This window comes from Nerophis lumbriciformis, linkage group LG16 (genome assembly GCF_033978685.3).
Source record: "Nerophis lumbriciformis linkage group LG16, RoL_Nlum_v2.1, whole genome shotgun sequence".
NCBI lineage: Eukaryota > Metazoa > Chordata > Actinopteri > Syngnathiformes > Syngnathidae > Nerophis > Nerophis lumbriciformis.
The window spans coordinates 7,177,099-7,194,341 of record NC_084563.2 but is presented as its reverse complement, the minus strand read 5'-3'; the positions used below and the strand labels follow the sequence as shown (position 1 = coordinate 7,194,341).

At 28.3% G+C, this 17,243-nt stretch overlaps 1 protein-coding gene across 2 annotated transcripts; it reads left to right on the top strand.

The window, feature by feature from the left end:
* Positions 1-734: 734 nt before the first annotated feature.
* LOC133617358 (transmembrane O-methyltransferase homolog) lies at positions 735-12,170 on the top strand. Of its 2 annotated transcripts, none has more exons than XM_061977302.1 (5): positions 735-823; positions 912-1,046; positions 7,971-8,240; positions 11,477-11,673; positions 11,728-12,170. In XM_061977302.1, the coding sequence occupies exons 3-5, from the start codon at positions 7,976-7,978 to the stop codon at positions 12,070-12,072; spliced, it is 807 nt and encodes a 268-aa protein (XP_061833286.1). In that variant the 5' UTR covers positions 735-823; positions 912-1,046; positions 7,971-7,975; the 3' UTR covers positions 12,073-12,170. The 2 variants fall into 2 exon arrangements, with proteins under 2 accessions (XP_061833286.1, XP_061833287.1); XM_061977303.1 differs by having other exon boundaries at positions 738-823; positions 926-1,046.
* The last annotated feature ends 5,073 nt before the right edge of the window (positions 12,171-17,243 follow it).

The following is a 17,243-nucleotide window of genomic DNA, read 5'->3' as shown; positions in this document are numbered from 1 at the left end:
GCTAGTTTTTCCTCTTCTTTTTGTCGGTTGAATTTTGAATTATAAAGAGTCGATATTGAAGAAAAACTATGTTTCAAAATGTTATTTTAAATTTTTTCTTGTTTTCTCCTCTTTTAAACCGTTCAATTAAGTGTTTTTTTTCATCATTTATTCTCTACAAAAAAACTTCCGTAAAAGGGGAAAAAAAATGTACGACGGAATGACAGACAGAAATACCCATTTTTTTATATATATAAATGTATTTATTTAGCTATTCTTGTTTAAATCACACTTACGTGTAACTTACAAATGACAATATATTTATTTATTTAAGTGTGTATCAAACTGGTAGCCCTTCGCATTAATCAGTACCCAAGAAGTAGTTTTTGGTTTCAAAAAGGTTGGTGACCCCTGTACTAGGGCATCAAATCAGTGTCAGTTGAGTCGGTCCATAGGTTGCCTGTAGGGATTTTTAATGTCCAGCAGATATCAGTATTTAGTGACACAGTATCGACACAGTATCAATACAGTTTTGCAATGTGTCGAAACGCTTCATGACGCCTCATCAACCCATCACTAAATTGTCATGCTTTTGTTTAAAGTAAATTTGATTACACAGAAATAGCATACATGACTGTGTATTTGATATTTTGCTACATAATTGGTGCATAATTTAAAATATGATCTTTGACTTCCTATCAATGTAGTGGTGCTGTGTTTACACTGGGTGTCGTAAAGTGCCTGTAGCTGTCGTAAATGGTCAGCAACTGCCGTAAATGTGACAATGTTTTGATTTTGAAAGATCAAACAGCTTTTCTGAGCCTGTTTTAAACGTGTTTTAAAGGTATGTACATTTGACTTAAGGACGTCCCAGCGCATCAATGACGTGTTTGTGCTAACGTCATCTGTGTTCATTTTGCTCTTCTTGTGAGGGTTTGTCAAGAAGAAAGGTGGAAATAAAAACCTGTCACGTTAGTATACTTTGTACCTGCGTCAGCTTGAAGAGCTGATAAGAGACAAGCTCTCGTCACTAACTTGATGCCCTGCCGAGGAGACGACAAAGGAAGGTTAGTGTGTATGTGTGTATGGTACAAATGTAGTGTGTATATATCATATTGTGCGTTATCTATCTATCTGAATATATTTACAATATTTCTGTGAACACATGAATATCCATACAATATGTCTGTGAACACATGAATATATATATTTCAATGAACACATAAATATCTACAATATTTCAGTGAACACATGAATATCTATACAATATTTTTGTGAACACATGGATATCGATACAATATTTCCGTGAAAATATAAATATATATACATATATTTCTGTGAGACACATGAATATACAATATTTATGTGAACACATTAATATATATAATATTTCAATGAACACATGAATATCTGTACAATATTTATGTGAACACATGAATATATATAATATTTCAATGAAAACTTGAATAGCTGTACAATATTTCAGTGAACACATAAATATCTATACAATATTTCTGTGAACACAGGGATATCTATACAATATTTCAGTGAACACATGAATATCCATACAATATTTCTGTGAACACATGATATATAATATTTCAATGACCGCATGAATAAGTTTACAATATTTTTGTGAACACATGAATATCTATACAATATTTCTGTGAACACATGGATATCCATACAATATTTCCGTGAACACGTGAATGTATATATATATATATATATATATATATATATATATATAATTTCTATGAACACACAAGTATATTTACAATATTTCTGTGAACATATGAATATATTTGCAATATGTCTGTGAACTAAGGCTGCAGCTAACGATTATTTTTCTATCAATTAATCTATAGATTATTTTTTCGATTAATCGGTTAATCTATAGATTATTATTTTTTTCGATTAATCTATAGATTATTTTTTCCTTTTACCGATTATTTTTTTTATTTAAAATGAAGATGAGAAAATACATTTAGGCCAGTTTTTTCAAAAGGCATGACTTATTTACAAAAAAAAAGAAGTATGGCCACTCAGTCAACATTGACAACAACATGACAAAATATTCTGTAACAATGTAAACATTTAAAACTTTTAACATTTAACAAAATTAAAAGTAGCTTATTTGCTTTTTAATGTGCAAATATAAAAGTAAACATCCAGTGCAAATCTTAATATTCTGCAATAGTATAAGCATTTCAAAAGTAAAAGTATTGTTTATTTTGCTTTAAAATGTACAAAAATAAAGATAAACATCCAATACAAAAAAGTGCAAAGCGAAATATTCTGTAACAGTGTAAACATTTCAACAAAAGTAAAATTATTGCTTATTTTGCTTAATAACACAACAATGATAGTATGATTGAAGTGAAAGTTAATTGTTCGTTTGTACATAGTATATGTAACTGTTAATGTTGTAAAAGGTATTTGCACAACTAATTAACGTTAGCGTCTTTGTAAACACTGAACAGGCACGCCAAATGCGCCTCTCAGAGCGAAACGGTGTTTTAGTTTATGAATTTACAACGCAGATACAAAATACACATTCATGTTTTTGTGTAATGATGACAACGTATACTCACGCGGACGATTGACTAGTTGATGGTGATGGCAAGAACGCTGTCGGGTGTTTTCTTTTCAAATGTTCGTTCATAGCCGTTGTGCTGCTATGATAGGCCATTTCCGCTCGACACAGTGTGCATACAACAACTGTCAAGTGTTTTGCTTTTTTCGCTGTGCTTATCCCACACTTGAAGGGATGTACCAATGCTAAATGTGGCTTCTGGATTTCACTCAAAAGACCAGACCGTAGTTACTTTTTCCTTTTATTTTCCTTTAGTTTGCAACAGTTTTTCCAACGAAGAAACAGCTTCTTTTTTCTTCTTTAGTCTTTTTAGCAGTCTTTAGCAGTGTTAGTAGACTTTAGTTTCTTTAGCTGTCATTAGCTGTCTTTAGTAGCCTTTAGTAGCCTTTAGCTTCTTTAGTAGGTGAAAAACCTTTAAGGACAAAACACCAAGATTAACATGCTGTAAAAAAGCAATCAATTATCAATCCCATAATTTACAATTATTAATTAGGCTATCAAACTCTTAACCATTAAACAAGTGCAAGGTAATGGACACATCTTTTCCCTTTAAGTTAAAACAGATTTTAAATAAATTGTCTCAACATAAATGCACCAAGATACATATAAAATACATTTAAACCCAGAAACACAATAGATAAATGCAGCAGAAAACCCAATATGCAAATACATAGATACCTAACCAATTAACCACCTATTTAGATACATATTTAAAATCCATATTCAATATAAATATATTATTAATTTAGCAGTGAAACACTCAATCTTAAACGCTGTCTACTGGTAGAAAAATGCCCCTTTTTCTATGCCCTCACCAGCAGCCAATGATCCAACACAGTTAAATCCAACACTTTAAGTTGAGTGACTTCACCCTCCTGATGAAGCAAACTGCTCCAACATTCATCAAACTAAGCAAAGAATATCAACACTAAACAACAGTTACACATGGATATATATAATATTTTAATGAACACATGAATATGTTTACAATATTTCAGTGAACACATGAATATGTTTACAATATTTCAGTGAACACATGCATATATATATATATATATATATATATATATATATAGCGTCTTTGAGTACTCTGAAAAGTGCTATACCAAATAAAATGTATTATTTTTAGTATTATTATTATATACAATATTTCGATGAACGGATGAATATATTTACAATATTTCTGTGAACACACGAATATATTTACAATATGGATGGGTGCTGGAGCCTATCCCAGCTGCAAGAAGGTGGTGTACACCTTGGACAAGTCAGACACCATTCACACACTAGGGACCATTTAGTGGAGACAATCATCTTATTTTATTTTCCACCCAACTTGTTGGATCAATACTGCCCCCTACTGTCCTGGGGTGTCATTTGTTGCATTTTTTATGGCTGTATTTTTTATAAGATGAAATATGTTTGACGTTTAGAAATTAGAAACCACATCATTAAACAGTTGTCATACTATTAATATATATATATATATATATATATATATATATATATATATATATATATATATATATATATATATATATATATATATATATATATATATATCAGTGACTGTTACATCTGTAACTGACAGCACACACACACACACACACTCACACTCTCTCACACACACACACGCGCACACACACACACACACACACACACACACACACACACACACACACACACACACACAAAGTGCACAGAGAGCTGGTGAGTAATCTGCGTCTCTCCTATTTTTACATTGTGTTATTTATACATGTATTCAAATTACTGACACGTTTTCTTACAATCTTTACTCTGAAGATGATATCATATATTACACTTACAGTAATATGTGGAATAACTAATGTGATATATTACACTTACAGTAATATGTTTAATAACTAATGTAATATATATTACACTTACAGTAATATGTTTAATAACTAATGTAATATATTACTTTTACAGTAATATGTTGAATAACTAATGTAATGTATTACATTTACAGTAATGTTTAAGAACTAATTTAATATTACATTTACAGTAATATGTTGAATAACTAATGTAATGTATTACATTTACAGTAATGTTTAAGAACTAATTTAATATTACATTTACAGTAATATGTTTAATAACTAATGTAATATATTACACTAACTCATGTAATATATTACACTTACAGTAATATGTTTAATATCTAATTTAATATTACATTCACAGTAATATGTTTAATAACTAATGTAATAAATTAAATTTACAGTAATATGGTTAGTAATTATTGTAATATTACATTTACAGTAATATGTTTAATAACTAATGTAATAAATTAAATTTACAGTAATATGGTTAGTAATTATTGTAATATTACATTTACAGTAATATGTTGAATTTCTAATGTAATATATTACATTTACAGTAATATTTTTAATAACTAATGTAATATATTACACTTAAAGTAATATGTTTAATAACTAATGTAATATTACATTTACAGTAATATGTTTAATATCTAATTTAATATTACATTCACAGTAATATGTTTAATAACTAATGTAATAAATTAAATTTACAGTAATATGGTTACTAATTATTGTAATATTACATTTACAGTAATATGTTGAATTTCTAATGTAATATATTACATTTACAGTAATATGTTTAATAACTCATGTAATATATTACACTTACAGTAATATGTTTAATAACTAAAGTAATATTACATTTACAGTAATATGTTTAATATCTAATTTAATATTACATTCACAGTAATATGTTTAATAACTAATGTAATAAATTACATTTCCAGTAATATGTTTAGTAATTATTGTAATATTACATTTACAGTTATATGTTGAATTTCTAATGTAATATATTACATTTACAGTAATATGTTTAATAACTAATGTTTAATAACTAATGTAATATTACATTTACAGTAATATGTTGAATAACTAATGTAATATATTACATTTACAGTAATATGTTTAATAAGTAATGTAATATATTAAACTTACAGTAATATGTTTGATAATTTATGTACTATTACTTTAATAAATAATGTCATATATTAATTTACAGTAATGTTTTTAATAACTAATGTAATATATTACACTTACAGTAATATGTTTAATAACTAATGTAATATATTACACTTACAGTAATATGTTTAATAACTAATGTAATATATTACTTTTACAGTAATATGTTGAATAACTAATGTAATGTATTACTTTTACAGTAATATGTTTAATAACTAATTTAATATTACATTTACAGTAATATGTTTAATAACTAATGTAATATATTACACTTACAGTAATATGTTTAATAACTCATGTAATATATTACACTTACAGTAATATGTTTAATAACTAATGTAATATTACATTTACAGTAATATGTTTAATATCTAATTTAATATTACATTCACAGTAATATGTTTAATAACTAATGCAATAAATTAAATGTACAGTAATATGGTTAGTAATTATTGTAATATTACATTTACAGTAATATGTTGAATTTCTAATGTAATATATTGCATTTACAGTAATATGTTTAATAACTAATGTAATATATTACACTTACAGTAATATGTTTAATAACTCATGTAATATATTACACTTACAGTAATATGTTTAATAACTAAAGTAATATTACATTTACAGTAATATGTTTAATATCTAATGTAATATTACATTCACAGTAATATGTTTAATAACTAATGTAATAAATTACATTTCCAGTAATATCTTTAGTAATTATTGTAATATTATATTTACAGTAATATGTTGAATTTCTAATGTAATATATTACATTTACAGTAATATGTTTAATAACTAATGTAATATATTACACTTACAGTAATATGTTTAATAACTCATGTAATATATTACACTTACAGTAATATGTTTAATAACTAAAGTAATATTACATTTACAGTAATATGTTTAATATCTAATGTAATATTACATTCACAGTAATATGTTTAATAACTAATGTAATAAATTACATTTCCAGTAATATGTTTAGTAATTATTGTAATATTACATTTACAGTAATATGTTGAATTTCTAATGTAATATATTGCATTTACAGTAATATGTTTAATAACTAATGTAATACATTACACTTACAGTAATATGTTTAATAACTAAAGTAATATTACATTTACAGTAATATGTTTAATATCTAATTTAATATTACATTTACAGTAATATGTTTAATATCTAATGTAATATTACATTCACAGTAATATGTTTAATAACTAATGTAATAAATTACATTTCCAGTAATATGTTTAGTAATTATTGTAATATTACATTTACAGTAATATGTTGAATTTCTAATGTAATATATTACATTTACAGTAATATGTTTAATAACTAATGTTTAATAACTAATGTAATATTACATTTACAGTAATATGTTGAATAACTAATGTAATATATTACATTTACAGTAATATGTTTAATAACTAATGTAATATATTACACTTACAGTAATATGTTTGATAATTTATGTACTATTACTTTAATAAACAATGTCATATATTAATTTACAGTAATGTTTTTAATAACTAATGTCATATATTACACTTACAGTAATGTGTTTAATAACTAATGTAATATATTACACTTACAGTAATATGTTTAATAATTTATGTACTACTACTTTAATAAATAATGTTTATATTCATTTACAGTAATATGTTTAATAACTAATGTCATATATTACACTTACAGTAATATGTTTAATAACTAACGAAATATATAATAGTTACAGTAATGTGTTTAAAATAAATAATGCAATTTTATATTTACAGGCATGTTTTATAACAACTAATGTATTATATTATATTTACAGTAATACTGTACTAATCAATTTACAGTCATGTGTTCTGTAATAACTGATGTAATACACTTACACTGTTACGTTGAATAAATAACAACTAATGTAATATTTCTAACAAATAATGTCAAATCAATATGGGAGTGCTTGCCAAGATGTGATGATCACAAATATGATGTCATTATGTAGAAATGTATATTAATGATGCACTGTATTAAATGGCTCCTTTACGTGAAGCCAGGATGTTTACCTGAAAGGTGTGTTGTGATCCATAATTAGTCAGTGATCAATACTGATGATCAGATCAATGATGTCATCTCGCTGCTAATTTCACTTCAACGTATGACAAAACTTGAATAAAATAAACATGAAAACATTATTTGTGTCTAAAATTCTGATGATAAAATGGTATTGTGTCTTAATGTTGGTGTGTTTGAATGAAAATGCCAGTAATCACCATTAATCACCATTAATCACCATTAATCACCACTAATCACCATTAATCACCATTAGTCCCAGTAAAAAGTGTATAAAACCAGTATGAAAATATTTTGTGTTGCAGTGGTCATGAGTTCATGGATGATGGCGGTGGCGTCCGTCCCGCTGCTTCCCGTCATGGTGGTGGTGTACAGTCGCCATGGCGACACCATAACCAAGCTTTGCCGTGGCGCTGTGGCCTGGACGTTGCGTCTGGCCAGAGGACAGGTGTGCGCGCGCACTACGCACGCCTTCGTATTGGCGCAGAGCACACACGGCCAAGCAGAGAGCGTCCTGGAGACCTTTGACCTCTACGCCCGCACGCACGCCTCCGCCTCCATCGGCCCTCTTCTTGGTGAGTTTTACTTTTCATCTCTCATCGGTGAGTTTGCACTTTTTTGTCACATTGGGTTTGCACTTTTTATGTCACATTGTTGAGTTTGCACTTTTCTTCTCTCATTGGTGAGTTTGCACTTTTTATGTCTCTTTGGTGATTTTGCCCTTTTCATGTCACATTGGTGAGTTTGCACTTTTTATGTCACATTGGTGAGTTTGCACTTTTTATGTCACATTGGTGAGTTTGCACTTTTTATGTCACATTGGTGAATTTGCACTTTGTATGTCACATTGGTGAGTTTGCACTTTTCATCTTTCATTGGTGAGTTTGCACTTTTTATGTCTCATTGGTGAGTTGGCACTTTTCATGTCACATTGGTGAGTTTGCACTTTTTAATGTCACATTGAGTTTGCACTTCTCATGTCTCATTGGTGAGTTTGCACTTTTCATGTCACATTGGTGACATGTCTGACTAGTGAGCTTGCACTTTCCATGTTTGATTGGTGAGTTTGTATTTTTTATGTCACATTGGTGAGTTTGCAGTTTTCATGTCAAATTGGTGAGTTTGCACTTTTCATGTCACATTGGTGACATGTCTGACTAGTGAGCTTGCACTTTCCATGTTTGATTGGTGAGTTTGTATTTTTTATGTCATATTGGTGAGTTTGCACTTTTCATGTCACATAGGTGAGTTTGCACTTTTCATGTCTCTTTGGTGAGTTTGCACTTTTCATGTCTCTTTGGTGAGTTTGCACTTTTCATGTCACATTGGTGAGTTTGCACTTTTCATGGCTCATTGGTGAGTTTGCACTTTTTATGTCACATTGGTGAGTTTGCACTTTTCATGTCTCATTGGTGAGTTTACACTTTTTATGTCTCATTGGTGAGTTTGCCCTTTTCATGTCTCATTGGTGAGTTTGCACTTTTCATGTCACATTGGTGAGTTTGCACTTTTTATGTCACATTGGTGAGTTTGCACTTTTCATGTCTCATTGGTGAGTTTGCACTTTCCATGTCTCATCGGTGTGTTTGCACTTTTTATGTCTCATTGGTGAATTTGCACTTTTCATGTCTCATTGGTGAGTTTACACTTTTTATGTCTCATTGGTGAGTTTGCATTTTTCATGTCTCATCGGTGCGTTTGCACTTTTTGTGTCTCATTGGTGAGTTTGCACTTTTTATGTCACATTGGTGAGTTGGCACTTTTCATGTCACATTGGTGAGTTTGCACTTTTTATGTCACATTGAGTTTGCACTTTTTATGTCTCATTGGTGAGTTTGCACTTTTCATGTCAAATTGGTGACATGCCTGACTAGTGAGCTTGCACTTTCCATGTTTGATTGGTGAGTTTGTATTTTTTATGTCACATTGGTGAGTTTGCACTTTTCATGTCTCATTGGTGAGTTTACACTTTTTATGTCTCATTGGTGAGTTTGCATTTTTCATGTCTCATCGGTGCGTTTGCACTTTTTATGTCTCATTGGTGAGTTTGCACTTTTTATGTCACATAGGTGAGTTTGCACTTTTCATGTCTCTTTGGTGAGTTTGCACTTTTCATGGCTCATTGGTGAGTTTGCGCTTTTCATGGCTCATTGGTGAGTTTGCACTTTTTATGTCACATTGGTGAGTTTGCACTTTTCATGTCACATTGGTGAGTTTGCACTTTTCATGGCTCATTGGTGAGTTTGTACTTTTTATGTCACATTGGTGAGTTTGCACTTTTCATGTCTCATTGGTGAGTTTACACTTTTTATGTCTCATTGGTGAGTTTGCACTTTTCATGTCTCATTGGTGAGTTTGCACTTTTCATGGCTCATTGGTGAGTTTGCACTTTTTATGTCACATTGGTGAGTTTGCACTTTTCATGTCACATTGGTGAGTTTGCACTTTTCATGGCTCATTGGTGAGTTTGTACTTTTTATGTCACATTGGTGAGTTTGCACTTTTCATGTCTCATTGGTGAGTTTACACTTTTTATGTCTCATTGGTGAGTTTGCACTTTTCATGTCTCATTGGTGAGTTTGCACTTTTTATGTCACATTGGTGAGTTTTCACCTTTCATGTCTCATTGGTGAGTTTGCACTTTTTATGTCACATTAGTGAGTTTGCACTTCTCATGTCTCATTGGTGAGTTTGCATTTTTCATGTCACATAGGTGAGTTTGCATTTTTCATGTCTCTTTTGTGAGTTTGCACTTTTCATGTCACATAGGTGAGTTTGCACTTTTCATGTCTCTTTGGTGAGTTTGCACTTTTCATGTCACATTGGTGAGTTTGCACTTTTTATGTCACATTGAATTTGCACTTCTCATGTCTCATTGGTGAGTTTGCACTTTTCATGTCACATTGGTGACATGTCTGACTAGTGAGCTTGCACTTTCCATGTTTGATTGGTAAGTTTGTATTTTTTATGTCACATTGGTGAGTTTGCAGTTTTCATGTCAAATTGGTGAGTTTGCACTTTTCATGTCACATTGGTGACATGTCTGACTAGTGAGCTTGCACTTTCCATGTTTGATTGGTGAGTTTGTATTTTTTTGTCACATTGGTGAGTTTGCAGTTTTCATGTCAAATTGGTGAGTTTGCACTTTTCATGTCTCTTTGGTGAGTTTGCACTTTTCATGTCACATAGGTGAGTTTGCACTTTTCATGTCTCTTTGGTAAGTTTGCACTTTTCATGTCACATTGGTGAGTTTGCACTTTTCATGTGTCATTGCTGAGTTTACACTTTTTATGTCTCATTGGTGAGTTTGCACTTTTCATGTCTCATTGGTGAGTTTGCACTTTTCATGTCACATTGGTGAGTTTGCACTTTTCATGTCACATAGGTGAGTTTGCATTTTTCATGTCTCTTTTGTGAGTTTGCACTTTTCATGTCTCTTTGGTGAGTTTGCACTTTTCATGTCTCTTTGGTGAGTTTGCACTTTTTATGTCTTATTGGTGACATGTCTGACTAGCGAGCTTGCACTTTCCATGTTTGATTGGTGAGTTTGTATTTTTTATGTCAGCTAGTGTTGCTAACCTAGTATAATGTTGAAATGTAAAGTTAGCGCGTAGCTCATATAGCAATGCTAGTGTTGCTAACCTCGTATAATGTTGAAATGTAAAGTTAGGCTTGTGTTGCTAACCTAACAGGATGCTAAAATGTAATGTTGCTAACATTAGCTAGTTAGCATGTAGCTAACATTAGCTAGACATTTATAAAACAGTTTGATAGGATAAAATGTCTGTCCCACAATGTTGTGTGCCCCCAGGTGAGGCATTAGACGAGGTTGTGGGCCGCGTGCACCCTGACCGTGTCCTAGAACTGGGCACCCACTGCGGCTACACTGCAGTGAGCGTGCTGCGCCTGCTGGGCCCCACTGCCAGGCTGCTGAGCGTGGAGCAGGACCCTCAGGTGGCCGACCTGGCCGAGGAGATCATCCTGGTGGCCGGCTTCAAACACGCTCAGGTGTGCTCAGGTGTGAAGCAGTTGTTGCAAGGATAACCAATTGTGAGGATGTAGTTCCAGGTGTTGACAGGTGAGTCGGGCGAGGTCATCCCCACCTTGCACTCTTCGCTGGAACCCACACAAGGAAGCGGTGGAGGCTTCCAGCTGGTGCTCATGGACCATGACCCCAGGCTGTACCTCCTGGACCTCCTGGCTCTGGAGAGGGAGGGGCTGCTCTGCTCGGCCGGCTGCTCCATCATATTCATACTCCGGGAGATGAGAGAGAAAAGTGTGCAGGAACTGAAAGAGTTGACCCGAGAGAGACACCAAACTTACTGCATCACATCTCAGATGGACGCCCTGATGGAGATCTCCTTTTCCCAACCAAGCATCCAAGACCTTTCTACTTTAGGAAAGTAACATTTCAACTCTATCAATTCTTTCCTATACATTCCTCATAGATAATAACTATAAATTCAATGATTTCATAAAAACTCTACTTTCTAAAATAAACTAAGTTCTTTCATATAAACTTTGTAGAGTGGTCACTTGTATATGTAATATAAGTAAGTACGTATTAATGTAGTAATGACAAAATATACGTAAATAAATGTAACGTAACTGAGTGTAGTATTGACAGAATATGCATAAATAAGTGTATTATAACCAAGTATGTAATAATAACAACATATATGTCAATAAATGTAATATAACTAAGTATGTATTAATGACAAAATATACGTAAATCAATGTAATACAACTAAGTCTGTAGTAATAACAAAATATACGTAAATAATGTAATATAACTAAGTATGTATTAATGACAAAATGTACGTAAAATAATGTAAAATAACTAAGTATGTAATGACAAAATATACGTAAATAAGTGTAATTTGACCAAGTATGTAATAATGACAAAACATACGTAAATAAATGTAATATTACTAAGTATGTAATGACAAAATATATGTAAATACATGTAATATAAGTAAGTACGTATTAATGACAAAATATACGCAAATCAATGTAATATACCTAAGTCTGTAGTAATAACAAAATACACGTAAATAATGTAATATAACTGAGTATGTAGTAATGACAAAATATAAGTAAATAAATGTAACGTAACTGAGTGTAGTATTGACAAAATATGCATGAATAAGTGTATTATAACCAAGTATGTAATAATAACAAAATATATGTCAATAAATGTAATATAACTAAGTATGTATTAATGACAAAATATACGTAAAATAATGTAAAATAACTAAGTATGTAATGACAAAATATACGTAAATAAGTGTAATTTGACCAAGTATGTAATAATGACAAAACATACCCAAATCAATGTAATATAACTAAGTCTGTAGTAATAACAAAATATACGTAAATAATGTAATATAACTGAGTATGTAGTAATGACAAAATATACGTAAATAAATGTAACATAACTGAGTGTAGTATTGACAAAATATGCATAAATAAGTGTATTACAACCAAGTATGTAATAATAACAAAATATATGTCAATAAATGTAATATAACTAAGTATGTATTAATGACAAAATATACGTAAAATAATGTAAAATAACTAAGTATGTAATGACAAAATATACGTAAATAAGTGTAATTTGACCAAGTATGTAATAATGACAAAACATACGTAAATAAATGTAATATAACTAAGTATGTAATGACAAAATATACGTAAATAAATGTAATATAAGTAAGTACGTCTTAATGACAAAATATACGCAAATCAATGTAATATAACTGAGTATGTAGTAATGACAAAATATACGTAAATAAATGTAACGTAACTGAGTGTAGTATTGAGAAAATATGCATAAATAAGTGTATTATAACCAAGTATGTAATAATAACAAAATATATGTCAATAAATGTAATATAAGTATGTATTAATGACAAAATATGCGTAAAATAATGTAAAATAACTAAGTGTGTAATGACAAAATATACGGAAATAATTGTCACATAGTTAAGTATGTATTAATGACAAAATATACGTAAATAAATATAATATAACTAAGTATGTATTAATGACAAAATATACGCCAACAAAAGTAATATAACTAAGTATGTAGTATCGACAAAATATACATAAATAAGTGTAATTTAACCAAGTATGTAATAATGACAAAACATACGTAAATAAATGTAATATAACTAAGTATGTAATGACAAAATAGATGTAAATAAATGTAATATAAGTAAGTACGTATTAATGACAAAATATACGCAAATCAATGTAATATAACTAAGTCTGTAGTATTTACAAAATATACGTAAATGTAATATAACTGAGTATGTAGTAATGACAAAATATACGTAAATAAATGTAACATTACTGAGTGTAGTATTGACAAAATATGCATAAATAAGTGTATTATAACCAAGTATGTAATAATAACAAAATATATGTCAATAAATGTAATATAACTAAGTATGTATTAATGACAAAATATACGCAAAATAATATAAATTAATAAGTATGTAATGACAAAATATACGTAAATAAGTGTAATTTAACCAAGTATGTAATAATGACAAAAAATACGTAAATAAATGTAATATAACTAAGTATGTAATGACAAAATATATGTAAATAAATGTAATATAAGTAAGTACGTATTAATGACAAAATATACGCAAATCAATGTAATATAACCAAGTCTGTAGTAATAACAAAATATACGTAAATAATGTAATATAACTGAGTATGTAGTAATGACAAAATATACGTAAATAAATGTAACGTAACTGAGTGTAATATTGACAGAATATGCATAAATAAGTGTATTATAACCAAGTATGTAATAATAACAAAATATATGTCAATAAATGTAATATAAGTATGTATTAATGACAAAATATACGTAAAACAATGTAAAATAACTAAGTATGTAATGACAAAATATACGTAAATAAGTGTAATTTGACCAAGTATGTAATATTGACAAAACATACCCAAATCAATGTAATATAACTAAGTCTGTAGTAATAACAAAATATACGTAAATAATGTAATATAACTGAGTATGTAGTAATGACAAAATATACGTAAATAAATGTAACGTAACTGAGTGTAGTATTGACAGAATATGCATAAATAAGTGTATTAGAACCAAGTATGTAATAATAACAAAATATATGTCAATAAATGTAATATAAGTATGTATTAATGACAAAATATACGTAAAATAATGTAAAATAACTAAGTATGTAATGACAAAATATACGTAAATAAGTGTAATTTGACCAAGTATGTAATAATGACAAAACATACGTAAATAAATGTAATATAACTGAGTATGTAGTAATGACAAAATGTACGTAAATAAATGTAATATAACCAAGTCTGTAGTAATAACAAAATATACGTAAATAATGTAATATAACTGAGTATGTAGTAATGACAAATAAAATGTAATATAAGTAAATAAATGTAATATAAGTATGTATTAATGACAAAATATATGTCAATTAATGTAATATAACTAAGTATGTATTAATGACTAAATATATGTAAAATAATGTAATATAACTAAGTATGTAGTAATGACAAAATATACGTGAATTAATGTAACATAACTGAGTATGTAGTATCGACAAAATATACATAAATAAGTGTAATATAAACAAGTATGTAATAATAACAAAATATATGTAAATAAATGTAATATAACTAAATATGTAATGATGAAATATACGTAAATAATTGTCACATAGTTAAGTCTGTATTAATGACAAAATATACCGGTACGTAAATAAATGTAATATACTGTAACCAAGTATGTATTAATGACAAAATATATGTAAATAAATGTAATATAACTAAGTATGTATTAATGACAAAATATACGTAAATAACTGTAATATAACTAAGTATGTATTAATGACAAAATATATGTAAATAAATGTAATATAACTAAGTATGTAGTAATGACAAAATATACATAAATAAATGTAATATAACTAAGTATGTCTTAATGACAAAAATATACATAAATAAATGTAATCTAACTAAGTATGTCTTAATGACAAAATATACATAAATAAATGTAATCTAACTAAGTATGTATTAATGACAAAATAAATGTAAATAAATGTAATACAACTAAGTATGTAATAATGACAAAATATATGTGAATAAATGTAATATAACTAAGTATGTAGTAATGACAAAATATACATAAATAAGTGTAATATAACTAAGTATGTAATAATAACAAAATATATGTAAATAAGTGTAATATAACTAAGTATGTAATGACAAAATATACATAAATAAATGTAACTTAACTAAGTATGTATTAATGACAAAATATATGTAAATAAATTTAATATAAGTAAGTATGTATTAATGACAAAATATACGTAAAATAATGTAATATAACTAAGTATGTATTGACAAAATATATGTAAATAATTGTCACATAAATAAGTATGTATTAATGACACAATATACATAAATAACTGTAATTTAACTAAGTATGTATTAATGACAAAATATACGTAAATAAATGTAATATAACTAAGTATGTATTAATGACAAAATATACATAAAATAATGTAATATAACTAAGTATGTAGTAATAATAAAATATACGTAAATAAATGTAAAATAACTAAGTATGTAATGACAAAATATATGTAAATAAATGTAACATAACTGAGTGTGTAGTAATGACAAAATATACATAAATAAGTGTAATATAACCAAGTATGTAATAATAACAAAATATATGTAAATAAATGTAATATAACTAAATATGTAATGATGAAATATACGTAAATAATTGTCACATAGTTAAGTCTGTATTAATGACAAAATATACGTAAATAAATGTAATATACTGTAACCAAGTATGTATTAATGACAAAATATACGTAAATAAATGTAATATAACTAAGTATGTATTAATGACAAAATATACATAAAATAATGTAATATAACTAAGTATGTAGTAATAATAAAATATACGTAAATAAATGTAATATAACTAAGTATGTAATGACAAAATATACGTAAATAAATGTAATATAAGTAAGTATGTAATGACAAAATATACGTAAATAAATGTAACATAACTGAGTATGTAGTAATGACAAAATATACGTAAATAAGTGTAATATAACCAAGTATGTAATAATAACAAAATATATGTAAATAATTGTCACATAGTTAAGTATGTATTAATGACAAAATATACGTAAATAAATGTAATTTAACTAAGTATGTATTAATGACAAAATATATGTAAATAAATGTAATATAACTATTTATGTATTAATGACAAAATATACGTTAATTACTTTGTTAGGTACTTTTCCCAAAGTACCTAAAGTAGTTCCTGTGGAACTTTATTCACTTTTATTTATTGAACTTTAGCATCTGCCGTGTCAGACTTCCACGTTGTTCTAGAAGTACAACAATCCTAAATAACACTCAGTAACATCTGGCACCCCCTTTTGTTCCACGTTGTTCTAGAAATACAACATCATTAGTAACAAGACGGACACCTGGTGCGGCTGACCTGCTGTCAGTCAGGGCCCTCGTTAGCGCCACCT